The sequence below is a fragment of the Cricetulus griseus genome, chromosome 3, assembly GCF_003668045.3.
Source record: "Cricetulus griseus strain 17A/GY chromosome 3, alternate assembly CriGri-PICRH-1.0, whole genome shotgun sequence".
NCBI lineage: Eukaryota > Metazoa > Chordata > Mammalia > Rodentia > Cricetidae > Cricetulus > Cricetulus griseus.
In genome coordinates, this window is record NC_048596.1 from 81,133,437 (window position 1) to 81,159,728 (window position 26,292).

Sequence of the window (26,292 nt, forward strand, 5' to 3'; positions counted from 1 at the left end):
GGACTAAACTTTACTGTGTTCCAGGTCATCATGGACTGAAGCTCTCCATTCCAGTTGGTTTTATGTCAACTTGATACAGACTAGTGTTATCAGGGAAGAGGAGCTTTAATTGAGAAAATGCTTCTGTAATATTTGCTGGGAGAGGGAGAGACCATTGTGTTTAAGAGTGTAGACCCTGGTAAGTCAACTACACCCCAGGGGATGTCCACACATCCAACAATATTTGGGCAGTATAAATTAGCCTCAGAGGAAAAAGTAGATATTGGGTAGGGGACAATGGGGTTAGACCTTGGAAGACTTGGGGAAGGGACTGGATATGACCAAACTTTTAAAGTCTTTTTCCTACTTCTCTGCATCCTGTTGCCTAGGCTAGCCCACTAATTTAAGAACTTGGAGGGGAGGCTATACTGATTTTGTACAAAAGCCTTAGACATTTCTTTGCATTCTACAATTCAACATTTCTAAATATGTCAATAGAAATTGGGTAAACTTTGTGTGTTAAGAACAGTTAAGTTCTCAAACTCTCTTCCTTCATTCTCTCGTGCTACCTGGCACCAGGTGAATCAAGAGGAAATGCTCTAATGCAATTAGCTGGGAACAGACATTACACTGGACACCTACTGAGCAAACAAGCCTATTTGGTTTCTGTCTACTTTCCTTTGGGCAATTTTGCTTCCTTCTCATTAGTGTTTGCTCCGTGGGAATGAACATGGCATTGGCTTTGTAAGTTTATTGCAAGATTAGATGGGAGAAATAATGATTGCCAGGTCTTAGCAATGTCTGGCATAGCCAACCTTAAGTACATATTGCAATTGCTTACAGAGAAACATTCATGGGGAATTGCACCTTCTGGAAGAATTTCCATGCAGGTGGCATAAAAGCCCTTCTTTCACTACCCTTTACGGTAAATGTCTTATCTTACCTATGTCCAACAGGCCCTAATACCTGGGAACTTAGTGCCAGTCCTACCTCAGCACCAATCATGAAGAGCCACATGACTGGGGAGTGTCAGTATAAATGAAGCAGACAGAAGGTTATGTTCCCACGCTGGGAGAGGAGGAAGGAGGCTCTTGCTTCTTCCCTTACGGTAAGTCCTGCTCCAAGACCCAGTGAAATTTCTCCTTACCTACAGGTGAGTTTCACCCTCTTTACCAACTGAACTTGCTTTCTGAACCCAGAAGTGACTCTGGACCTTAACCATTGTCAAATGTCCCATGACTAACCTCATGGTCTCAGTCACCTGCTGACTCTGACCAGCTTATATATGATACCCTCTCCCTTTCCACTGAGAAGACACAGGTCTCCACTTGGGTTGGCACCTCTGTCCCTGCTCTATCATTAATGGACTCATGATACCCTATCAGAAACATGTTTCTAGCTCCAATTTATGTCTTTTAGAGGTTGCAAGAAATCACTCATGAGTCTCCTTTCCGGGCACAGAAGGGTAAATGTCACCTGAAGTCAGCAGATATTTTGTCTACCTATTATTTACTCACTTTTTTACTTTGATTTTTCATTCATTATTCAATTGTGTAATTTTTTTCTGGGAGCCACTGTGTACCATCCTCTGTACTGGGAGAAAGGGGCTTAGAATTTAGTCTGACATAGCACTATGCTTGTGAAATCCCAGAGGGCCTGATGCATGTAATCAAGACAGACAGCACCGTTGCCCATAGGTACCAACAGGTATTAAAATCCTTGCCTTTGAATTCTAGAAAGAGTCTACCTCCACTTGCACAGGTACTCCAAACACTTCTCTAGGACATCCTGCAGCACGCACCCACTTTTGGCTTGCTTGCTATGGACTTCATCTTGGAAAGCCCCTAACCCTAACCCTCTCCGTTTCTGCACATCATGCCAGTAGTTTGGGTTCTGAAAACCTGGATCTGTTGCCAGGTCCATGCACTGCCCCTAACTGCACAGAGAAGCAGCTGAATAGACATTGTTTGGATTAACATCCTCTCCAAACTAAACTTCAGCCACAAAATGGGAACCAGAACAGTACCTTTCTGTGGAGCTTAGTACTCTTGAAACTAAACTTCTTCACCACAAAATGGGAACCATGACATCACCTTCCTGTGGAGTGGTTCAGAGACTTAAGTGAGGCAAACCACGAAAGGAGCTTCAAGCAAATTTAGTCACATGATAGGCACTGGACTGAACTTCAACCTCACCTCCAGGCACAGAGGTCTGTTGGCTTGGTCTGATGTGAACCTTTCCTTTTCCATAGTTGCATGAAGAATCTTCAGGCTACAGTGTGACCTACAACCCTCACTTTATGAAAAGGATGGTGGGCTGTGACCTGCTGTGGCTGGCTGTGGCCTCCTGTGTTCTGACGCTGGCATCTCCATCTACAATACAGGAAGGTGAGTGTCTGCTCACCAGGGATCCCAGATGTTCAGCAACATTTAGGGAGTGTGAGCAGAGGGAGGGAGCAGAAAAGGTTACTTGGGTTGGTTCCAGGAACAAGGAGTTGGGAGCAAAGGCGCAGAGCTAGAGAGATCAAGGAAGGCATCAATCTCTCAGTGTGATCAGAGAGCACAGACTAGAAGATAAGGGAGACCACTTGTCACCTCCTTTCTCCTTCTCTATCGAGTTGCTCATCTGTAAAAGTGAAGGTGTTAGATTTAACAATATTTCTGTATTCCAAAGATCTCTCTCCCCCCCCCCTCTCTCTCTCTCTGTGTGTGTGTGTGTGTGTGTGTGTGTGCTGTCTCTCCATCCTCCCGCCTTAGCCTCCAGAATGCAGAGTGCTGAGATTAAAATCACGTATCACCACACCTAGTTCCTAAAACTGATGAATGAGAGCAACCCAGACACTTGCATAAAAAGTTCCCAGATGGGAGTGCAAATGTGAGCCCTGTGGTGAGAAGTTATGGAGAAAACTGAGCTTGCCCTGAGTTGTTACTCCTGTGGGAAAGCACAGGGTGCTCGGGAAATGATCCAAGAATAACAAGGACCACAATTCCTCTCCTAAGAGCAAACACACACATGATCAAGACTGGAAAATGGCTTTTTCCTTCTTTTTTAAAGAAAAGTCTCACTGGTATGTATAAGATCGTGAGCACAAAGGTGTGCTTAGTTCATCATTCTAGAGGTAACTAACTGGCTGGATCTAGGTGTTGGGTGTGGTATCATACAGTAACCGTCTCATTTAATCTTTAAGGCTTTATCTCCCAAATGAAGCACACCTACCCAAAATGACCCTGGCAGCCTGGAAAGCTCCTCAAAAAATTTAATGGTTTCATATTTACTTTATGAATATTAAATAATATAACAAGATAACCATACCTACATTTCTATGTTATCAAAGATAGTATTCCTCTAGGATGAAACTTACTTATCTATATATTTATAATTGTGTGTATATGTACACATGTGTGAGTATGCTCGCACATAGATGCACTTGTGGAATCTAGAGAACAACCTTAGACATGCCATCCACTTAGCTTTTTAATACAGGATTTCTCACTTCTGCCAGAGCTTAGGACCAGCTTGGCTGCCAGCTTGGCTGGTTGGTGAGCCCTGAAGGACCTGCCTATTCCCACTTTGCAGCACTGGGATTAGAAGCTCATGCCACTGTGCCCAGCTTTTTAAAGTGAGCTCTCTGTAATGGAAGAAAAAACATTAATGCTTACAAAGTGCCGTAATAACTGAGCTATCTCTTCAGTACCCATGAAATTAGTTTTTAAAGCGAATCACTGAGAACAATCTCTAAAGTCAATCATAGAAACAAGAACACAGAGGCACAAATGACAGGACCTGAGGCATGGGAAGGGAGTTTGGAAACCTTGAACTCTTGGGGTGGTTTTGCAAAGGAATTTCAGGAGAGCTTAATCACTTTTCAAGGCCAGAAGGTGAGAGCTGTATTTAAATCCCATTTTCCATCCCCTTCATCACTTCTCTGCCTTTTCATACGTCATAGCTCACTGCCCACCCCAACTCAGCAACAGAAATGGTTCTGTAAGATGAGTAGTTTTCAGTGGAGTTAATTTCATCAACAGAGATGCCCAGAGTCTTCAGAAGCAGGTACTGGCATTGGGTGGGTAGAAGCTATTCGAAACCCTGGGTGGAACAAAATACCATGAAATGTCCTCACTGGCCATTCTGCACCCTGAGTGACAAAGTCCGGTGTTCATTACTGCCATGTGCACCTACTGGCCTCATTGGGATATTAGGATTTCAAAGAAGAATAGAAAAGGGATAAAAACCCTGAAGGCTGTGTAGTTGCTCAATAAACCCATGTGCTCTCTGTTCTTCCCAGGTTATGGAAGCCCCAGAAACAGTGATTTAGACTGTGGAGCCCCTGGCACTCCAGAAGCTGGTATATGCTTCGACCCCTGCCAGAATTACACCATCCTCGATGACCCCACCAGAAGCACAGAGAACAAGGAGGTATCAGAGGAGTGTGATGGTCACCTGCAAGGCTGGTACCGCTTTGTGGGTGAAGGAGGAGTGAAGATGCCAGAGACCTGTGTGGATATACAGCGGTGCCATACCTCTGCTCCCATGTGGCTAAATGGTTCTCACCCCTTCCTGGGAGATGGCATTGTCAGCCGCACAGCCTGTGCCCACTGGAGTGAAAATTGCTGCTTCTGGGAGTCTGAGGTCCAGGTGAAGACCTGCTCAGAAGAAACAGGAAACTATTATGTGTATAGGTTACAGGGCACCCCTGAATGCAGTCTGAGATACTGCACAGGTGAGCAGCAGCTGCAGGGAAGCGTGATCTTTAGTGCCCAGGACTCAGTGGAGCCAGCAGAGGTGGTCAGGAGGACACTGAGCAAGGCAGCCACCACTGGGATCCTGTCAGAAATACACATAGAAACGTAATTGGGGAGCTGCCAGACCCACGCTAGAAATTCACATTTGAGTGTAAGATAGCCCAAATTATAAATGCATATTGCACAATGTCAAGCTATTTAGAAGGCTCAGCAGCTCTTGCTGTGCAAGTGTGGGGACTATGGGGACAATTCCCAGCACCCATGTTAAAAGCTGAAGGCAGCTAAACATGCCTGTTGCCCCAAGACTGTGGAGATCAGAGACAGGAGGCTGGGACTTGCTAGCAGCCAGCCTGGACCCAGGTTCAGTGAGAGACTCTGTCTTCAGGAAACAAGGTGAGGAGTGGCTGATCAGGACAGCTGATGTCCTCCTCCAGCTTCTGTGTATAGGTGAGAGCACACACACACACACACACACACACACACACACACACACACACACACACACACGTACATGAATAATATCAAGAACCCAAGCTCATTCAAAATTTACTTTTCTCAAAGTTTACTCCTCTTAGAACCTGTTTTCTGATCTGAAACAAAAAGGCAAAAGTAACAGCTCACATTGCTCACAGTGTACCTGCTACCATTCTGCTTTAAACATATTGATGCACTGAATTTCCCCATTCAGTCCATGAGATGGGGGTCTATGTAGCCATTTAAATTAGTATCTAGAGCACAGAGAGGTCCAACATCTCTCCCTGTATCACAGAGCTGGAATACAGAAGAGCCAGGATTTAAACCCAGGCCCTATTATCCTGGCGACTGTGGACTTAAAATCATTGGCCTGGCAGCTTCAGGGATGTTACTCACTCTTCTGGATTTGGGAATCGGAAGATACAAATCGGAGGGTTGGCTCTTCTGGCAAGCACCTCATATTTTATAAAGAATGGATGAGTGAGAGAGTCGGCTCCGGAGGACGCAGACCCGCCCTTCTCTGCATCCTGATCCTCTTCCTCTGTCTCTTCCCTCTAGACCCCTCCACTGCACCAAAGGATTGTGGGATCACTTGTCGACCTGAGGAGGAGTGTGTGCTCCAAGATGGCAACTGGACCTGTGTCTGTAGTCAGGGCCTCAATGTTTCTGGTGAGCAGCGCCTGGGGCTGAGTAGACAAGGCAAGAGGAATGAGACTTCAGAGGGTTAGGATAAGGCAGGGACCAGAGTCAGGGACCATGGAACTGACATTGGGGAAATCCTGAGATTTATTTGGGCCACTTGTTATGAAGCCAGTGGGTTTGCAAGGGTGAGAAAGGGTGGGGCCAGACCAAACTTTTAGGTCAGCTGCTGAAACATTGTATCAACAGGTGGCTCTGGCACCGGGATCCGGCTTTGTCTAGTGTAGAATACAGGACTACTTTGGCTTCCCAAGAGCAGCTAAGTCAGTCCTATACCCAAGACACTTGGAAGTTTTCAATCAGAGACCTCTATCAGCCTGAGTATGACCTCTGTGGGTTTCTCAGATCCCATCTAGTCTATTCTGCAACTTGATGGGCATGGTGGATTTGCCAAAAGACAGAGAGTGTAGATGCTCTATTTTGTTTGTGATTCCCTGTCCATTCCACTGACCGCACCCTTGGCTTCCTAGATATTCAGAGTTTGCAGCCTGAGCTGGACTGTGGACCTAATGAGATCAAGGTGTATCTGGACAAGTGTTTGCTGGGAGGTCTGGGTTTCAAGGAGAATATCGTTGCCTACCTGAATGACCGGAACTGCAGGGAAATCATGCAAAATGAGCCCAACAACTGGGTGTCCATCACCAGCCCTGTTGTGGCTAGTGCCTGTGGGAACATTCTGGAGGTAGGTGGTATTCACACCATTGCTAGTAGAGGGTGGGATTTGGGTTAGTGGGAGCATCTTCATAGCTGTGAGATTATAGGCAAATGTCTTATCCTCTTTGGGCCTCCAGGGTTATGTGCATTTACACATGCAGGTCCATGGTAAAGAGTTTAGGCTGGGCTTAACACTTGAGCTTCATAAAGTCAGCTCTGATTATGATGATCTTAATTAGGGTTGGTTGTATGGGAAGAGCAAGCATGTCAGCCCTTGACTCTTCCTCAGTATTAAACATTCATTTTCTAGTGCTTACCCTAGGCTTCCCGTAAGTGCTAGCGATGCAGGAGAAAGGACACCTCACTTTCTGCGGGGGTGGGGGTGTGTGTGTGGGGTGGGGTGGGTCTGAATTCAGGGTGGCTGCATGGCTGGGAACATTGACTATGGAAACAGACAGATCTGAGTTTGATATACACCTACACACATCTTATAAACACATATGGTTTCATTTTTATGCCAAAGAACAATGGGACCCATGCCATCTATAGAAATACGCTCTCCTTGGCCACTGATTTCATTATCAGAGACTTCCTCGTCAATGTCAACTTCCAGTGCACCTACCCACTGGACATGAAGACCAGCCTCCAAATTGCGCTGCAGCCTATTGTAAGGTATGATCACACACACACACACACACACACACACACACACACACACACACACACACACACTCTATGATGCCCACACAGTGCTACCACCCCACTTGGGGAGCTTCCACTTACCAAATTTCTGTATTGTAGCTAAGAACATTCAACATGATCAAGGCACTGTGGACAGTAAAGATTTTTACTATGAAGTGATGCTGTACTTAAAATGTGATCAGGAAACAAAACTTCAAACAAGTTCATTCATCTTGAAGAGAAAGGCAGCAAACAACTAGTCATAGTTATAATTGATAATCATTTGCAAATCAGACAATGTGATGTAGGAGAAGCATGAGGTGCTTCGGGTCAGTGGACATGGGTCCCAGACCTAATTTTTGTGGGACAGAGATCGAGAGGGGGCAGGGAGACTTTCCTGCAGGCTTGAGATTTAAGCCAAATCTATCTTTAAAGAAGCAGCACCTATACTCATGCGAAATAAAATGAAACAACAGAGCTGGGCGCTGGCAGCACACACCTTTAATCCCAGCACTCAGGAGGCAGAGGCAGGCGGATCTCTGTGGGTTCGAGGCCATCCTGGTCTACAGAGTGAGTTCCAGGACAGCCAGGGCTGTTAAATAGAGAAATCCTGTCTCAGGAAAGAAAGAAAGAAAGAAAGAAAGAAAGAAAGAAAGAAAGAAAGAAAGAAAGGAAGGAAGGAAGGAAGGAAGGAAGGAAGGAAGAAAGAAAGAAAAAAAAAGAAGTTAAGGAAGGAAGGAAGGGAGGGAGGAAGGAAGGAACAGCAGTCTGGGTGTGATTGGATCCAGATAAGACTTTTGTTTGCACTTTGTTTATCACTGCACCTTTATGCCTGGAATGAGGCTTATTGAACTAGGTTTTATACAGCTCTATAATTGCCAAGAGATTTTTCTAAACTGTCAGTTAGAAATCCATGGTGCCTGTGCCTTCCCCTGATTGCTTCCTGGGCTCACAGAATTGCAGGATGAGAAGGATTAAAAATGTCAAAGTTCAGAGGTTTTCGGGTTACATCAGTTGGAGCCCATGTTCATAAATATAAAGATGAAAGTCATTTATCTTGTTCAAACTGGTTCAGCTGAAGATTGCGGGGTGGAGAGGAGAGACATAAAGCTAAAAATTGTGAGCCTGTTAAGAACTGATCCCAAGTCCCATTGCCTAGATTACAGGATGGTGCTGTGTCCAAACCTGTGTTCCTTGAGTAAAAGCTTGATGTAGCTGCCACATGGGGGTGGGGAGGGGATGGGTGCAAATTCTGGACACAGGCTTGCCTGCCTGTCAAGCTCAGAGTTTAGATGCCAATAAGTGATCTGTTTCAATGGATTATCAACTAGTTCATTTAGAGGTCAGAGATGCATCTTCCCCCCACCCCATAAATTTATACTAGTGTAGGACTTGGTTTATTCGCTTTTTTTCTGGTTAAAGCCTGATGTTTCCACTCTTGTTGCTTCCCTTGTTTCAGTTCTCTGAATATTGATGTGAGTGGGGAAGGAGAGTTCACTGTCAGGATGGCCCTCTTCCAAGACCAGAGCTACACACACCCGTACGAAGGGGCCAAAGTGGTGCTTCCAGTGGAGTCTCTGCTCTATGTGGGTGCCATCTTGGAGAAAGGAGACACCTCCAGATTCAAGCTGTTGCTGAGGAACTGCTATGCCACCCCGACAAACGACAGGAATGACCCCGTGAAGTACTTCATCATTAGAGACAGGTATCAGGAGACTCCAGGATTAGTTGGTTTTTGTTTACTTGTTTTTTTCCATAGCTAAGTTTTGGGTAAAAATATTATCTCATCCATTGCTGGCCGAGGTGTAAATTGGTTCACTTCATTTAGAAATAATTTGCCATAACATATTACAAGCATTCTGTTTGATCTTGGAATGTTATTCCTGATATTTTAGCCAAAAGTATTAAAACAAACTGGATGAATGGGGGTACAGAAATGCAAATCATTTTCCATTTCAGTATTCTTCATAGCTTTTCCATTGAGTTTACTGTTAAAATATAGCTCAATTGAGTTAATGGACCATTATATAGATGTTTACATGGATTAAAGTGAACATGATATTACAAATAACATAGGACAGGATATTACTGAATGTCATTTAATGATAAAACAAAGAAAATGTCTACCAGAGGTCACAGTTCAAATATTAATGGTACTTGTTAATATTCATCCCTGATCTCAGCTGTGTGCCAAGATCTGTAATGAGAAATGCACACAGTAGCCTCACTAAGTGCTCATATCAAAAGCTACACCTTTTCCCTTTTCATTCTCCTAGCTGCCCAAATCAACGTGATTCCACCATCAATGTGGAGGAGAATGGAGTATCCTCAGAAAGCCGATTCTCAGTACAGATGTTCATGTTTTCTGGAAATTATGACCTAGTTTTCCTGCATTGTGAGGTTTACCTGTGTGACTCCACTAAAGAAGAGTGTGAACCAGTGAGTGTCTCTTTGGACTGGTCCCCTGTTGGCTCCCCACATACATTTATTGGGTTAACAGATGGAGGTATAGATGGAAAGAAGGATGGACAAATGTATAAATGGAAGGAAGGGGAAAGAGGAGAGGAAGAATGGAGGGAAAATGGAGAGGAGGAAGGAAGTTGGTTGGATGGATGGATGGATGCCTGAAAAGGTGGAAAGACAGATGGATGAGTGACTGGATATAAGGAAGAGAAGAGAGTAAAGATGGACAGATAGACTTTGAGCATGCCCAATTGCCCATTTATGAGCAATTGTTGTCTCTTCACAACAATTAGCAGATTAGCTTTCCTTGACATAACATCTATTATGAATAATTATCATATTACAGGTTGAGCATTATTGATTCAAATATTTCAAATATGTTATTGCTGATATTTTAGCCTAAAGTAAATGTTCCAACTTCTTAAAATTCTTAAGGAACAAGATGAAGCTCAAAATTTTTCAGACTTTGGAAAAAGTTGGGTTGCAGATTCTCAGATTATAAATGACTAACTTGTAAAGACTGTGAATGTTCCAAAATCTGAGAAACTCCCAAATGCTGAATATGTCTGGAGCTCAGGCTTTCAATGAGGGATGAATGTGACCCCGTGTAAGGGCTTTTCAGTCCCTTCTCTGTGTCAGGCTCTGCATCAAAGCTCCCACTTCTCTATCTACCTGAGCTCTCACACTGGCCTTTAATCAAGCCTCACTATGCAGATGAAGACACTGAGGCTCAGAGAAGTCCCAAACACACAGCAGCACACAGGGCTAGAGCATCAAAATTGGGATGTTCCCCATCTGAGCTGTGACTCAGATGCCCATACTTTTACTACTAATGGGCACTGTTTGAATGGCTGATGTTTCTTGGGTGCTTACAATGTGTCTATATGTTTCTGTTACATTTCATTTTAATGTTTAGAACCAAATGTATAAGACTGGGGAGATCTGAATAGTAAAATGCTTTCTATATAAGACCAAGAACCTGAGTTTGGATTCCCAGAACCCATATGAAAACTAGGATGTTTGCATGTGTCTATAATCTAAGTCCTGGGAGGGTAGAGACAGGAGGATTCTGGGGTCTCACTAGATTGCCAGCCTACACAAAAGAACAAGCTCTAGGTTCACTGAGAGACCTTGTATCAAAAAGTAAGGTGACAGCAATATAGAAAAACACTTGATGTCAATCCTTGACCTCCTCACATGCTTGCATACATGAATGAATGAATGAATGAATGAACAGCTAAAGAAAACCAGATATGAACTATTTGATCATAAACAGACATGTGTCCCCAATTATGCAATAGAAGATAGAGATGAGAGTCAAACCAGGTATATTAAGTCATGACTGTGAATTCTCATGGTTGAAAGAAACATCAGCATCAAAGAGAAGGTCATACAGTGGGATATCCAAGTTCTTAGGCCACAGAACCACAGATGTCCATACCCATGGCAACCTGCGCATAGGGACTGGGTACTTACATTTTGATATAACAAGAGTTCTATGTCTCCACAGACTTGCTCTACAAGTCAACTCCGCAGAAATGGACCAGGCATCAACTTAGCCCAGGTTCTAGATTTAGGACCCATCGCTAAGACAGGTAAGTAAGTGGATGAGTCCTGGTGCAAGGACAGCTGTCCAAATGCTGATAATTAACTATAGATGCTTGGGATCACCAATGCTAGCCACCCTGGGTTTTTCTGCTCTCTCACTCAGCCCATCACTGCAGAATGTGTCTTTATATGAGGTGGAACTGTCTTGCATTTATGGTGGTGCCTATGTATTAGAAACTAGGTGGAACTCTTGCATTCATCAATATGCTTAATCCTCCCATGACTTTGTCCATTTAGTTGGTTAGAATCCAAGGCTCAGAGAGATCAATAGATTCACCTAAGATTACTTGCTTATGAGGGGCAGGAGTTAGAAGGAACCCAGATGAGTCTGGATTTCACTGCTTTTCCCTGAAGCTTACACAGGGTCCTGTAATTCATTAGGGCAGATGTGCTTTCCAAAATTTAGCCACCATCCTCTGGAGATAGGATACAGAGGAAGCTATACAACCATTCTATAACTCCTCATTCATCTACACAAGTATGGATAGTACTGTTATGCTTTTTATTTCCACATGAATGGAGGAGTCAAGAAATCCTCCTACCAAAAAAGAAAAAAAAATTTGCCTTGAAGAAATTAAGATGTAATGATGTTAATTCTCGTTAAATAATATTTTTACCTGCTCTTTGTGCTGAATAGCTTTATATGTATCATCAGCTTGGCTGCTTGTGGCAGCCTCCAGAGGTCAGTACTGTTCCCTCTTCTACTTCTGGACTTAACAAGCTGAGCTGTCTCATGAAGAAGATCTGCCTTGAGTGGTCCTGACCCTTACTGACCTCTCAACTTAAAGTTTTGTGTGATGTCACAGGACAACTTAGGCTTATGCAGTGTCATAGGACAGCTTGAGGAAGGGGGATTATGGGCATCCAGAGTGGAAACAAACTCACAGTTTTGTTAGCTATTAGTTGCTGTGACTGGATTGCTGAGGAAATTCAAGAGGAAAGATCTATTAGGGCTCATGATTTCAGAGGTCTTGGTCCATGGTGGCTTTCCTCCATGTTCTGGGCCTTTAGCCAGGCAGAATGTCACAGGGGATGAATGAGGTAGAACAAAGCTGTTCAATTCATTGCAATCAGGAAGGGGAAGGGGAGGGAGAGAGAAGCAGGGGCAGGTAGAGAGTCCATGGAGCTTTCACCTTTTCCCCTTTAGCCCACCAACACTTCCAAGCTATAGAATAGTATACACACATTCAGGGAAGTCTTTTACTCTTTCAGTTGATCTCTGCAAAACCCTTCACAGACACAACCACAACTGTACTTTGCCATCTCCTAGGCACCTCTCAACCCTTTCTAGTTGACTATGGAAAGTAATCATCATACTGGAGTTGGAATCCCAGCTCTGATAGTGTCTGAAAAAAAATCAATGTAGAAAGTTCTTTGACATCACTGAGCTTGTCTTCCCACCAGCCAAATGAGAGATGAAGATGCTTTCTTCACAAATCCATTAGGGAAATGAGGTGGAAGCTGCATTGAATGTGCTTAGATATGTGCCTGCCAGATAACAAAGGTCCCACAGTAAGGATAGCTGGTGGGGTGTTGATCATGTCCCAGGAGGGATGGGAGCAGTCATCGGAGCATGGCCGAGGAGACGCTCACCTTCTTCTTTTGCCCACAGGTGCTCAGACTCTTGATACCTCAAGTGGCACTCCCAGCACTGCAGGTACATGGCCTCCTTATGCTTCTCACAGCACTGCCTAGTCTCTTTCCTTCCATCCTCTAGCCCTCTGGGCATCTATGCATCCCCTTCAGTGTGCCAGGCCCTGATCCTGTACCATGGCTAGTGAAATGATGCTAACCCAAGAACGGTTCTATAATCTAGCAGAGGAGATACTTGCTTAATAGCAAGTGTTTACCAAGTGCTGCTCTGTGCCAGTAACTTTTCTAGGGACTGATAATGCATTGCTGGTCAAGGTAGGCCAGAGGCCTGCCCTCATAGAGCCTATGTTCCAGGGTAAGAAATAGACATTAAAAAACAAAATTCAATTAGAAATAAAATATGAGTGGCTCGATAGGAGGCTACAGGTATAAGTAATAAAGTCTTAAATCAAAAGGAAGTTTATTTCTCAAACACATAAGGGAAATCTTTGTATAAGAAAATCTATGATTTAGCCATCAATCAAAGATTCAAGCTTCTTCCAGCTTGCTCTTTCAGGTGTGGCCATCATCTTTATGGTCCGAGATAACAGTCAGGCTTCAAGATGGATGACCACGAAGTAACTCAATGAGTATTATAGAAAATTCTGACAGCTGGAATCTCACACCTCCATTTATATCTCATTGTTTATTATCTATCTACATGACTACACCTGGCTGCAAAAGAAATGAAATCTTTGTTTTGGATGGCCATGTGCACAAACAGTGTTTGATGGTTTAATGACCAAAGTGAGAGGATAGAGTGGGTCAGAACTGTTAGAAGAAATGACATTTGGCCAAGAAAGAAAATGTTCCTAGATAGGGATTAGGTGAATGGAAACCTACAGGCAGAGGCAATAATTGCTGACTAAATAAATGAAACAGGGCATAAGCTGTTAGGTGACAAACAGGTGGACAGAGCAGGAATTCATAGAAACCTAATTAACTATACCAGAGATGGTCAAGAGTTTCACATAGCACAGATATCTAAGTGGGGTGTTGATGAATGACTTAGAATTTAAGACCAGAGATATGGAAGAATGTGCTTTGGACAAGGTGAGAAAAGTATTTTTTCTATCCCCTGGAAGACAGATATTAGTGAACATAGACAGGAAAATGTTCTTTTTGTGTTCAAACCCTCAACTCTGTGGCACTCCAAATATTTCCCAAATAAGTACAGTTCAGTGGTAACTTCAGATGGTATTCAGAAAAATAAGACTCACTGTGTAAGATGCACAGAGCATAGAGTAAAAGTGCCTTGAAGTCAGGGGCCTCAAGTCTCCTTCATTACACTACTCCTTTAGATTGGCACATGGACCAGAACTTTCTGGGGTGGGATGCAGATATTGGAGCCTTCTAGAAGAGAGGAATGGAGCTGCGGAGAGGGAACAAGCTGCCACAAGAGGGCTCTGTGGTTCTCATAGTTTGCAATCACTTGGAATCACTTTTGATGCTTCAGGATTAGCTGAGCAACCATCCAAGTCTCATTGTAAAAACTCTGTCACACATTTGTGTTTCTGAAAATCACACCTTTACTTCTCCACTCTCTAGGACATCATCAATGACTTTGAATTGTTGGGGTGGGGAGATGATGCTGTAATTTGTAGTGGTCTCAAAGGTGTTGACATGCTTATACAAGAAAACTGTCGTCCAATATTTCCCCCTCCTTAATACTGAACATTTAACAGTGTAGAGAACACACACACACACACACACACACACACATTCCTAGATATCAAAGTCTAATTTTCAAAACCAACACTCATATATAATACCACATCACATGCTAGGCACATATTTTATATTTTATCTTATTACAGCATTAGAGATTGAACCTAAAGCCACACATTTGCCATGTGAGCTTGTTGCCACTGAGCTATAGTTCCTAGGCCACAGATCCTATACTAAATGCTTGATATGAATTGATTCACTTAAACCTTATGAAATCTGATAAATCAATGAGTGCCATTAATAGTTACATTTTGTACATTGGGAAATTTGGGCACAGAGAAGTGTAATGTCTTGTTCAGGGCTACCCAGGTAGTTGCAGAACTGAGATTCCTAGCTAAATAGTCAAGCCTTAGAGATAATGCATTCCAATCCTTCCTGAATCTTCATCATTAGTCACTGTAAGTAACACTAGCTGCTATAAACAATAACCCCAAATCCTCTATGCCTTTGTACTAGGGGATACATCTCTGATCTAGGAAGTTCTTAGAAAACCAGGCTCTTCCTACCCTTTGGTAATTCCTGGTAATATCACTGTGTTCTGTGAGTCAGATCTTGGAACTTGGCAAACAAGAGAGCATGGGGGAGGCTTTTTATGACTAGTCCTACACATGAAGTTTATAATTTCGATCCTTATGTCTAGACAAGATCTAGTCATGTGGTACCACCTATCTTCAAAGAAGGCTGAGAAAACTGCCTCCCATGTGCCCAGAAGAAAATGAAAAAAACAAAAACAAAAACAAAAACAAAACAGTTGTTGTCCCAACCAAATCTGGGGCTGTGCTGCCTTCTTCTTCTACAGCAAGTAGAAGGAAGCCAGCTGGCATTGGCTGCTAAGCTCCAAAGCTAGGCATTTGACTCATGTCTCTTGTGTTTCAGGGTTCCTGATGGCCTGGCCCATGCTCTTCCTGCCTGTCTTCCTGGCTCAGCTCTTCTGAGAGACAAGCTGGGCATCTGGCCTAGAAGCTTGTGATCTTCCTTCTGGCAATGGCTCTTATCCACCCTTTGGTAGAGCTGGTTCCCTCTGCGTATCATGTGAACAGCCCTGGTTCAAGGCTAGACTGGATTATACTCTTCTTTTCCTCATGCTGAGGCCCTGCCAGCTTGTTTACTGCCAACTTCCTCACTCATTAGTGAGGCTTGGGAAGAGAACCTAAATCCACGTGGTGCCTCTTTGGTACTAGTGATTAGTGGAAGTACAATGTATGTTGGTAACTCTTGGACAGAGGTGTCCTTTTAGTGGGTGGGGTATCCATGATTCTTCCTATACGTCTCCTGTTCTGACAGCTGCTGAATTGAAACACATTGACCCTTGCATTGATTCTCTCTGATGTGTTTCATTCTGGTCTAAACAGATGCGTGGGGGACATGTAATTGTGAGGAGGGAAGTGAGGACTCTCAAAAGGGAGACTGGTACCACTACTCCTCTATGCCCTCCACCAATGGTACCTAGAACTACACACATCTCTACACTTGGGGCCTGAATAATGGAGGAACCACTTTATTTTGATGCAGCACTGCCATCACCCTGGGGAACAGCACTTGCTGTTATCATTGTGCTTGCTCGGGAGGACTAAGCTAGACTGAGAATGATGCATCAAACCCTGTTGTGGGACTCCAGTGACAAAACCTAGAAGATAGGTAATGTCCCTTCTGGAAGACTTGTAATGGATTAGCACAACTACTTTACAAATACTTGACCAATGAAGAATACTTCCTTTCCTCACAGCTTCACATGAAGTCTCTGGAAGAACAATAGAAGCCAGAGTCAGAGCCTAGGTGCTAAGCATGACTATCTGTTGAGTTTCCAGTGCAAAGCCTTGTTCAGACAGGATGTGGTTCCAAAACACAGAGACTCACTCCAACTAACTCAGGCAAAGGGGAGAATAATTATAGGTATATCAGATTCTAGCCTTACTGATTTAGATTTCTAGAGATTATATTAAATAATGTGATGATGTTGGAGCAAGAAGCACAGGGGCAAGGAGTACATCCTAGTTGCATACACACTAGGAGTCAGATTGGAGAAGCCATGAGACACCAGTTTGTATCGATGTCTTTCCACCAAAGCCACTTGAGCCCTGCCGCCACATGGGCACCCAGAATAACACACAGAGTCTTGTATTAGTTTACAGTGCTGCTGGCCAATTGACTAGGATTTCTTATATGCTAGCTCAGTCTTAATTATCAACCATAATAATAAGATTTCCCTTATGGAGGATGCCTTCCACTGGCATCGTCTTCCCAGGATCACCAGTTTGTCCATCTTTCCATCTGTCAGTTTTTCTGGAGTTACATAGCTGGTACACCTGCTCATCTTTGTGTGTCTCCTGCATTTCAGTTGCACATAACTTCCTAGTTCGGAGAGCAGCAGCAATGGCCTAGTATCTTGCTGTCCCATACTCACACGGCCTTAGGACAGCTCAGTTTGCTGTTTGAGTCAGGATGTGGGACCAATTGACACTAAGCAGCCTATGAAACTAATTTCATGGGTGTGTCTCAAACAAATGAGTCTGTTTCTTCAGCATCCTACAGGCCACTATGATAGCACCTTCTGTTTTTCTGTAAGCTTCAAGGTCCATATCTGCTGCATTCTAAGTGAGATGGTATGGTATGAACTGTTCTACATCAGTGGTCTGGACGTCATAAACATCTCCCCCTCTATGGCCCAGTTTCTCTACTTGGTAGAATGAAAGGTTTAGGGCTGGAGAAAGGTTCTTAAATCTTTTAAGTGGTACAATTCTTCTTTTCAGTATATTTCTACATGAACACCAATAGAGGCAAAACAGGCTCTTGTTATTAGGTAGGAGAGTTAGCTTTTCTATGTGTGACTCCCTTTTCCTCATAGTCCCAAATAACACATAAAGCTACCAAGAAAAAAATGTTGGGGCTTCCTGGGAAATACAAACTTGAGTATCTCAAGAGTCAACAGAATTCCACCCAACTAGATCCAAGCTTGGATGTACAAATACCTGCTGTCTGTATCTATCATCTATCCAGCCCTCCATCTCATCTACTTATCAACTTATCTATCAACCTATATGTCATACAGCTAGCTCCGTAACTAAATGGACCTGTTTTTTATTCTTCCTACAAATGAACATGCTATTTGAGCAATAGTCTCTGATTAGTCCTTCCACTTTGTTCATTTGGTCACTTGGTCACCAAATCTGCTAAATCTCAGGCCCTGGTTCTAGCTAAGATAATAAATGAGACACAGTTCTTTCCCTCAGATGGGTTCTGCAAGAACATCCTTGAGAATATCACACTCAAGTACTATATGCCCATCCTTGTTTTCCAGTCCTGTGCATCTCACTGCTTCTGTCCATACTATCATACAAATTCTAATAGATATGCATACTAAGGTTGTTATGGTCATGTGCAGAAGGCCATATCTTCACATACAGAAAGCCATACTTAAATTCTCTAGAGCAACCATTTACATATTTGTTACTAGCATGAATAACTTTATAATGATCAAAACTTTTAACATGCACTAAGGAAATCCTACATTCACATTAAATACCAAAAGTAGGCATAATTATTCTGTTCAATTTAAAGATGAATAAACCATCTCTGTGGTGGGGAATTATAAACTTAAAAAGCTGAGGTCAGGCATTTTGCCCAGGTAGGCAGACTTTGGAGCACATGCTCTTAGTTAAATTATCTGTTCTGCCTCAATTAAGACAGTACACACAGAATAGCACAGCTTCATATGACACATAGACACACACACACACACACACACACACACACACACACACACACACACACATATATATATATTACATCATAGATGTATGTGCCTAAAGAAAACATGTGCATGTGTTCAATGTTCACTGACACACATAAACAGATATGAATTAGCAAACAGAAGCATGCATGCAGGTGTTGATATTCAATGCTAACATGTATATTATCATATGTATTGCTCTTTAAGTACAAGCACATACACAGACATATACCATACAGTGAGACTCATAGCTGAGCTTCTTGAATGAATGTATATTTACACACGCACACACACCACCACCACCACACCACACCACATCATAATACACCACACTTATTAAGACACAGGACCAGAATTCTTGATTCAAATTCAGAGGCAGGTGGACTCCAGCCATGTGTTCTTTCCTGTTAACTTTCTTTCTCCTCCTTGATTCCAAGTGCTGCCTAGTGAGGTACTGAATAAGAAAATGTCCAGTCCAAGATGGCACACTTGATAATGTGTTTTGGGGTAATGGGCTCTGTGTCCCGCATCTGGGAGCTCTGTAGTAGAAGGATGATGGGGATAATGAGAAGAAATCTGACTCATAGTCACAAAAACTGACAGTCCTGATGGAATCTCAACAGCTGGTGGAAAATACCAAGGCACAGAGCACCAGGCATAGGGCACAGAGCACAGAGCACAGGGCACAGGGCACAGGGCACAGGGCACAAGGGCACAGGGCACAGGGCACAGGGCACAGGGCACAGGGCACAGGGCACAGGGCACAGGGCACAGGGCACAGGGCACAGAGCAGTCTTACCCTCTGGGGGTTCAGAGTCTCCTTAGCAAAACAAGCCATGCAGATTACAGGTGACCAAAGCTAAGCAAAACTGTGGCAAACTTGTTCATCTTGTGGAGGAGGAAACTTCTCTGTCCCAGGGAGCCTGGTCATTTCATTCTGTAGGTTGGAACTGAGGTTCAGAAGAGAAGTAGTTTGTCCCTTCTTTATCCTTTATAAAACATGCATGACAAGGTGGACATAAAAGAAGCATGGGCAGAGATACTGTTAGTGTGCTGGAGGAGATGTGGATTCAGGGCTTCATAGCATCAGTTGCACTCAGCCTACCCCATTTTGTAGTCCCTGCCCCTCAGTCTCCCCTCCCCTCAGCCTCTTCCTCCGGTGAAGGGCTGGGATCAGTCTTTTATTTTTCTTTCTCATCACCTTAGACTCGTCTGCTAAGACTCTGTGATATGCACTCGCTTCGTTCAGCACTGTGGCCCTGCTCTTTCCTGAGATGCTGCCATCTCCTCCCTGGGACACTAATCACTTCCTAATTGCTCTTTCTCCAGGTTTACCCCTTCCCATGAAGTCTCTACAGTTCATAAGCACTTAAAACAAATTTATTTATTTCAATCTCCCCACCTTCTATGGCATGAATGGGAAGAATTTTGCCTACTTGAAACAAACAAACAAGCCGGCTACCTCCTGGGCCATTGCCTGACTCCCCTGACTTGCCTCTTATGCTCACCCCCTCCATAAACCACATTGTAGCTTCAGGCATTTTCCAGAGCTATCCTGTCTCAGGCCATCTTACTTTGCTAGTCCTGTTTTTACTCCCTTCCCCATGCTGGAAGTGCCAACTTCATGATGTAACTTGGGGATCCTTTGTCCTGTTGTGTAATTTAGAGCTGACACCTTGCTGAGTTTGTGACCCCCTCTTCTACAAATGCTTATGTATGATCATCCGTATCATCTGCCCCACACACTCCACCCTCCATCCCAGACTACTGGTTTCTTGAGGATAGGGACGTTATGTATTCAAACACATTTGGCTGAAGTAATGAAGAGGCAGGCTGCTTTCTTCCCTGCTTCACACCTCCTAAATAATCATGCTGTCCTTTTCTGTAAGGAGGACAAACAACCATATAGCTTAATTTTAGAAATAATGGAGACCTACTCGATTAGATAATTATTGTAAAATGTCAGTTCAGAATTCTGCACTCTTCTAAAGACATTCATTCCACTTCTGCCTTATAGAAGGTGAATTTCTTTTACATTTATCTCCCATTGACTGTGGCTTTGGGAGAGGCTGAGTGGAAGTTTGAGGGCGCTTTAAAAAATACTTCACTTATTCTTTGACAATTTCCAACATGCATATATCACATTCTGGCCAGACTTACCTCCATCCTCTTGTGGCCTCTTTTGTACCCTCACTATCCTTGCCTTCCTCTCATCAAGTCCCCACTCTACTTTCATGCCTTTTGTTTCTGTTTTGTGACCCACTGGGTTTAACCATGGCACTGGCACAGGCATGGGTGGGAAGCTACCCACCAGAGCACAAGTAACTCACCAGTAGCTGCTTCACTAAAGACCATGACTTCCTTTCCTCCAGTAGCTCTCAATCCACTATCTACCATTAGCTCTCCCAGGCAAGGCAAGCCTCATCATCAGGAACTGAATCGGGGAAGAGTGAGTGAATAAGGAGGAAGGCTGTGTTCCTGTCTATAATTAAATGGAAGAGTGCTTGAGGTTCAGGCCAGAAGAGTAGTTATTGGTAGAGAGCTAGTCAAGAGAAACACAAGGGCAGTTAATATTTATTTGCAAAGTAGGGAGGGAATAAACTTACTAAGAGTTTGGAAAACTTAAGTTTGGTCCAGAACTTAATGCATACAGCAGACAATCAGCAATCAAATCTTGGGAAGTATACAATGATGCTTTTAGGTACATATGTATCAGAAAAGACATGTGGAGGCTTGGGATATAGCCCAGAAATAGAACACTTGTCTAGAATGCACAAGGTCATATATTCAATTAAAAATAAAAATATTTGTTGGGGACCAAGTGACATACTATATTCTTGGAGATCCTGTCTAGAAGCAAAACTAGCTTTATTTTCATAAAATATCTTGTGAGTTGACCATGCTGGCAAGGGGTAAATAGGCCTGTTTGAATATGTTTTATCCACTTTCTAAATTGGCTCTAGGTTGATTGAGAAGAGCTAATTTTAAGGGACTGAACCTTTGTCCTCCAGTCCCCAGGCTATCCATGCAAATGCTCCCTTTCTTACACATAAAAAGGAGCTAGCTACAACTAGAAGGTTGCCAGAGACAAAAACTATGATGTAATTTTGCAATGTATCATGAGGAAGACAAGACAATTTGCAGCATCACCACCATCAATCATCATGACTATTGTAATTCTCATTAGAATGAGTGACAGCAGCTTCTCAAGACTCTTTATTTACCCTCTTATCCCCTATATATGATCAAAAGGCCATCCTTGAAAATCAGGTTTTCACAGTACCCACAAATACCATAAAATATCTTGGGGTAACTCTAGCCAAACAAGTGAAAGGCCTCTATGACAAGAACTTTAAGTCTTTGAAGAAAGAAATTGAAGAAGATATTTGAAAATGAAAAGATTTCCCATGTTCTTGGATAGATAGGATCAACATAGTAAAAATAGCAATCTTACCTAAAGCAATATACAGATTCAATGCAATCCCCATCAAAATCCCAGCACAAGTCTCCACAGACCTTGAAAGAAGAATACTCAACTTCATATGAAAAAAAAAAAAGGCTAGGATAGTCAAAACAATCCTATATAATAAAGGAACCTCTGGAAACATCACTATCCTTGACTTCAAGCTATACTTATTCTATACTATACTATACTATACTATACTATAGAGCTATATTAATAAAAACAGCTTGGTGTTGGCATAAAAACAGACAGGTGGACCAATGGAATCAAATTGAAGACCCTGACAATAATTCGCAGGCCTATGAACACCTGAATTTTGACAAAGAAGCCAAAATTATACAATGGATAAAAGAAAGCATATTCAGCAAATGGTGCTAGAATAACTGGATGTCAACATGTAGAAGAATGCAAATCGATCCATATTTATTACCATGCACAAAACTCAAGTCCAAATGTATACAAATCCTCAATACAAAACCAATCACACTGAACCTCATAGAAGAGAAAGTGTGAAGTAGCCTTGAACACACTGACACAGGGGACTGCTTCCTAAATATAACAACAGTAGCACAGACACTGAGAGTAACAGTTAATAAATGGGACCTATTGAAACTGAGAAACTTCTGTAAGGCAGAGGACAAGTTAAATAAGATAAAATGGCAACCTACAGAATAGAAAAAGATCTTCACCAACACCACATCTGACAGAATGATGATCTTCAAAATATACAAAGAACTCAAGAAACTAGGCATCAAAATACCAAACAATCCCATTAAAAAACAGAGAATTCTCAACAGAAGAAATTCAAATGGCCAGAAGACATTTAAGGAATTGCCCAGCATCCTTAGCCATTAGGGAAATACAAATCAAAATGACTCTGAGATACCATCTTACACCTGTCAGAATGGTTAAGGTAAAAAATATTAAGGACAGCTCAGTATCAAAAACACTGAGGACATGCATGGATGTGGAGTAAAGGGAACACTCCTCCACTGCTGGTGGGAGTGCAAACTTGTACAGACACGTTGAAAATCAGTGTGGCAGTTTCTCAGAAAATTGGGAATCATTCTACCTAAAAACCCAGCAATACCACTCTTGGGCATATACCCAAAGGATGCACCACAAGGACATTTGCTCAGCTATGTTCATAGCGCCCTTATGGATAAAGCCAGAACATGGAAACAGCCTAGATGCCGCTCAACCAAAGAATGGATAAAGAACATTTAGTACATTTGCACAATGAAGTATTACTTAGCAGTAAAAAAAGCAATGGCATCTTGAAATTTGCAGACAAATGGATAGAACTAGAAAAAACCATCCTGAGTGAGGTAACCCAGAACTAGAAAGATAAACATGGTATGTACTCACTCATAAGTGGATATTAGATGTAAAGAAAAGGATAACCAGACTGCAATCCATAACCCCTGAAAAACTAGGTAACAAGGAGGACCCTAAGAGAGACATGCATGTATACCCCTGGGAAGGGGAAATAGATAAGATCTTCTGAGTAAATTGGGAGCTCATGGTGGTGGGGGGAGGGCAGGCAGGAGGAAGGGAAATGGGGAAGAGAATATGAGGGAATGGGATGGTTGAGTTGGGGGAGGGACAGAGAGTGAGAACAAGGAAAGAGAAATCTGTTAGAGGGAAGGAACCATTATGGGATTAGGGAGAAATCTGGTGCTAGGGAAACTCTCAGGAATCCACAAGGATGACTCCACCTAAGACTCCTAGCAATAGTGGAGAGGGTGCCTGAACTGGCCTCCCCCTGTAATCAGATTGGTGATCAACCTAATTGTTATCATAAAACCTTCAACCAGTAATTGATGGAAGCAAATGCAGAGATCCACAACTAAGCACTGGGCAGAGCTCCTGGAGTTCAGTTGAAGAGAGGGAGGAGGGATTATTTGAGTAAAGGGATCAAGATCATGATGGGGAAACCCACAGAAACAGCTGACTGGAGCTAGTGGGAGCTCAGTGACCATGGATTGATAGCTGGGGAACCTGCATAGGACAGAACTAGGCCCTATGAATACGGGTGACAGTTCTAGGACTTGGGCAGTCTGTGGGGCTACTGGCAGTGGGACCAGGATTATCCCTAATACATGAACTGACATTTTGGATCCAATTACCTATGGAGGGATGCCTTGCTCAGCCTAGATACAGGGGAAAGGGGCTTGGTCCTTCCTCAACTGGATATGCCAGACTTTGTTGTGTACCCTTGGGAGGCCTTACCCTTCCTGAGGAGTGAATAGGGAGTTGGATAGGGGAAAGGTGGGAGAGGGGAGGGAAGAGGAACTGTAATTGGTATATAAAATGGAAAAAACCTTGTAAATAAAAAAAAAGAAAATAGGGTTTTTAGGTCAGAAAGGAATCAAAGTCAGCACACCACAGAATGCTATCTGCAAACCAGTGTTTGTTGCTGTGCTATGTACTATGCACACTAGCCAAGCTATCAGCAGTTGACTAAATGAAGGCTATGTGGTATGTATAAGAGTTTTATTGAGCCATAAAGATAAAGTTGTGCTGTTTTCACGAAAGTGGATGGCACTGGAGATCATTGTGTAAACAAAATAAGCTAGGGCCAGAAAGACAAATATCACATATTTTCTCTCACAAATGGTCCTGTAAATCATTTATAAATGTGATATAAAAATGGAAGTGAAACTTTGTAGGAAAAGACATGGGGCTAGCAAGAGGAGAGATCAAATGAAGAAGGCTTTATGAGCCCATTATTATGTACATTAAATATCCTTTATAAGCCCATTATTACATACTTTGAATATCCTTTATGAGCCCATCATCATGTACATTGAATATCCTTTATGAGTCTAACATTATGCACATTGTAGTTTCATTTCTGTTGTGGTGATAAAAATACCCGACAAAAGCATCTTTAAGAAAGGATTTATTCGACTGTAGTCACAGACCATCATTCTGGGGAAGTCAAGCAGGAACTTGAAGCTACTGATCACATCATATTCACAGTCAAGCAGAGAAAGAAATGAATATATGCTCACTTGCTGGTGCTCAACTCACTCTCTATTACTCTTTACATTTACATAGTCTAGGACCCCCTGCCTAGGGACTAGTGGCACCCAAAGTCTTCTGGGCTTTCCCACAGTAACTAGTATAATTGAGACAATCCCCAGCCCTGCAGACAGGACCACAGGCCAATCTGATCCAGATAACCCTTCATTGCAACTGTCTTCCCAGGTGATCCCAGGTTTTTTTTTTTTTTTTTGACAATCAACACTAACCATCATACATGCCAATTAAACTGCCCCTCCTCCTGAACTTGGTTAAAACCAGAAAGCTACAGAATCTACATTGGACCTATTTCTAGAGGACAAAGGGTGAGTTAATTGCTGGCTCAGGAAAGCTCTTCAGGTGATGCTTGTGGTGCTTTACTTCCCAGGGTGGCTGCTTCTTACCTTCTCTAAGACATGGTGTTATACAACAAAGGGCGTTCTGGTTGTGAGGGGTTTGTGTCACTCTACACTGACACACTGCGCAGACTGACTTTCCTTTTAATATAAGTCACAATGTTCCCTCCCTCCCCCAAGAGACTTCCAGTCTTTTCATTAGTAGATGGAAGCTTCTTAGGAAAGCATGGCATTTGATTATTATGCTTTGAATTTTAAAAATCACATTTGCAATCATTTAACACATGTCATATAGTTTGTGAATGCTTAGCATGTAAAAACAAGTGTGTTACATATTACATATTGTTTGATTGAGTCTTTAACTCAGTCCTCAAAATAGTCCTTTACCATGGGGCTGTTATTCCATTTTTATATAGGAAGAATTAGAGTGACAGAGAAACTTAAGGAATATCCCCGTTGTCGTACAAATATCACATGCCTGCCATTTATTTGGTGCTTGTATGTGGGACAGTACATAAAAGGTCACACTTTGCAGCTGAGATGCAGGTTCAGGAGCATGATTTCACTTGCCCAAGGCAGCACAGTTCATAGGAGACCAACTATAAAGATGTAACTCAGTTGATCTTCCTTGACATATTACCTCCCTGCATGTCCCTTGATGGTCTATGATAGCAAAACCCTGCCTCTGAGTTTTGCCAAGTTGTCTGTGTACATGCACATGTGCAGATACACATACATACATGTTTGCATGCATGTATATGTGTGCCCATGTGCTTGTGAATGTGTGTGGCAACAGTCACCCGTTCTGACAAGGCTGAAGAATATTAAAACCACTCTTTCTGAGACATAGTTAAGATACCTTCACTCCAAGCACTCCTTCACTCCAAGAGACCTTGGACCTCAGTAACCCAGAAGAAAGTCACTAATGATCTAATCCAACCTCCTCTCTGTACCCAAGGAAAGTGACACCCTGAGTGAAATGGGACTGCAACACAGCGACTCACACTCGGTATTATTTCCAATAATGTAAAAGTTCAAGCACCCTGCTTGCCTTGC

The 26,292-nt window shown here is 42.8% G+C and overlaps 1 protein-coding gene across 3 annotated transcripts; it reads left to right on the plus strand.

Moving 5' to 3' along the window:
• The first annotated feature begins 2,275 nt into the window (after positions 1–2,275).
• Gp2 (glycoprotein 2) lies at positions 2,276–15,595 on the plus strand. 3 transcript variants are annotated; one of them, XM_035441313.1, is made up of 10 exons: positions 2,276–2,366; positions 4,265–4,699; positions 5,745–5,864; positions 6,365–6,576; positions 7,072–7,220; positions 8,689–8,934; positions 9,506–9,668; positions 11,203–11,287; positions 12,913–12,957; positions 15,537–15,595. In XM_035441313.1, the coding sequence occupies exons 1-10, from the start codon at positions 2,279–2,281 to the stop codon at positions 15,593–15,595; spliced, it is 1,602 nt and encodes a 533-aa protein (XP_035297204.1). In that variant the 5' UTR covers positions 2,276–2,278. The 3 variants fall into 3 exon arrangements, with proteins under 3 accessions (XP_035297204.1, XP_035297205.1, XP_035297206.1); XM_035441314.1 differs by having other exon boundaries at positions 5,754–5,864; XM_035441315.1 differs by lacking the exon at positions 4,265–4,699 and having other exon boundaries at positions 5,754–5,864.
• Positions 15,596–26,292: the final 10,697 nt, after the last annotated feature.

Bases quoted from the DNA above. Each gene is read 5' to 3' on its own strand.
- Gp2 (XM_035441313.1), top strand. From the start codon at position 2,279: ATGAAAAGGATGGTGGGCTGTGACCTGCTGTGGCTGGCTGTGGCCTCC. The intron at 9,669-11,202 runs GTGAGTGTCTCT...ATGTCTCCACAG, and splicing joins CTAAAGAAGAGTGTGAACCA to ACTTGCTCTACAAGTCAACT. The intron at 12,958-15,536 runs GTACATGGCCTC...CTTGTGTTTCAG, and splicing joins TGGCACTCCCAGCACTGCAG to GGTTCCTGATGGCCTGGCCC.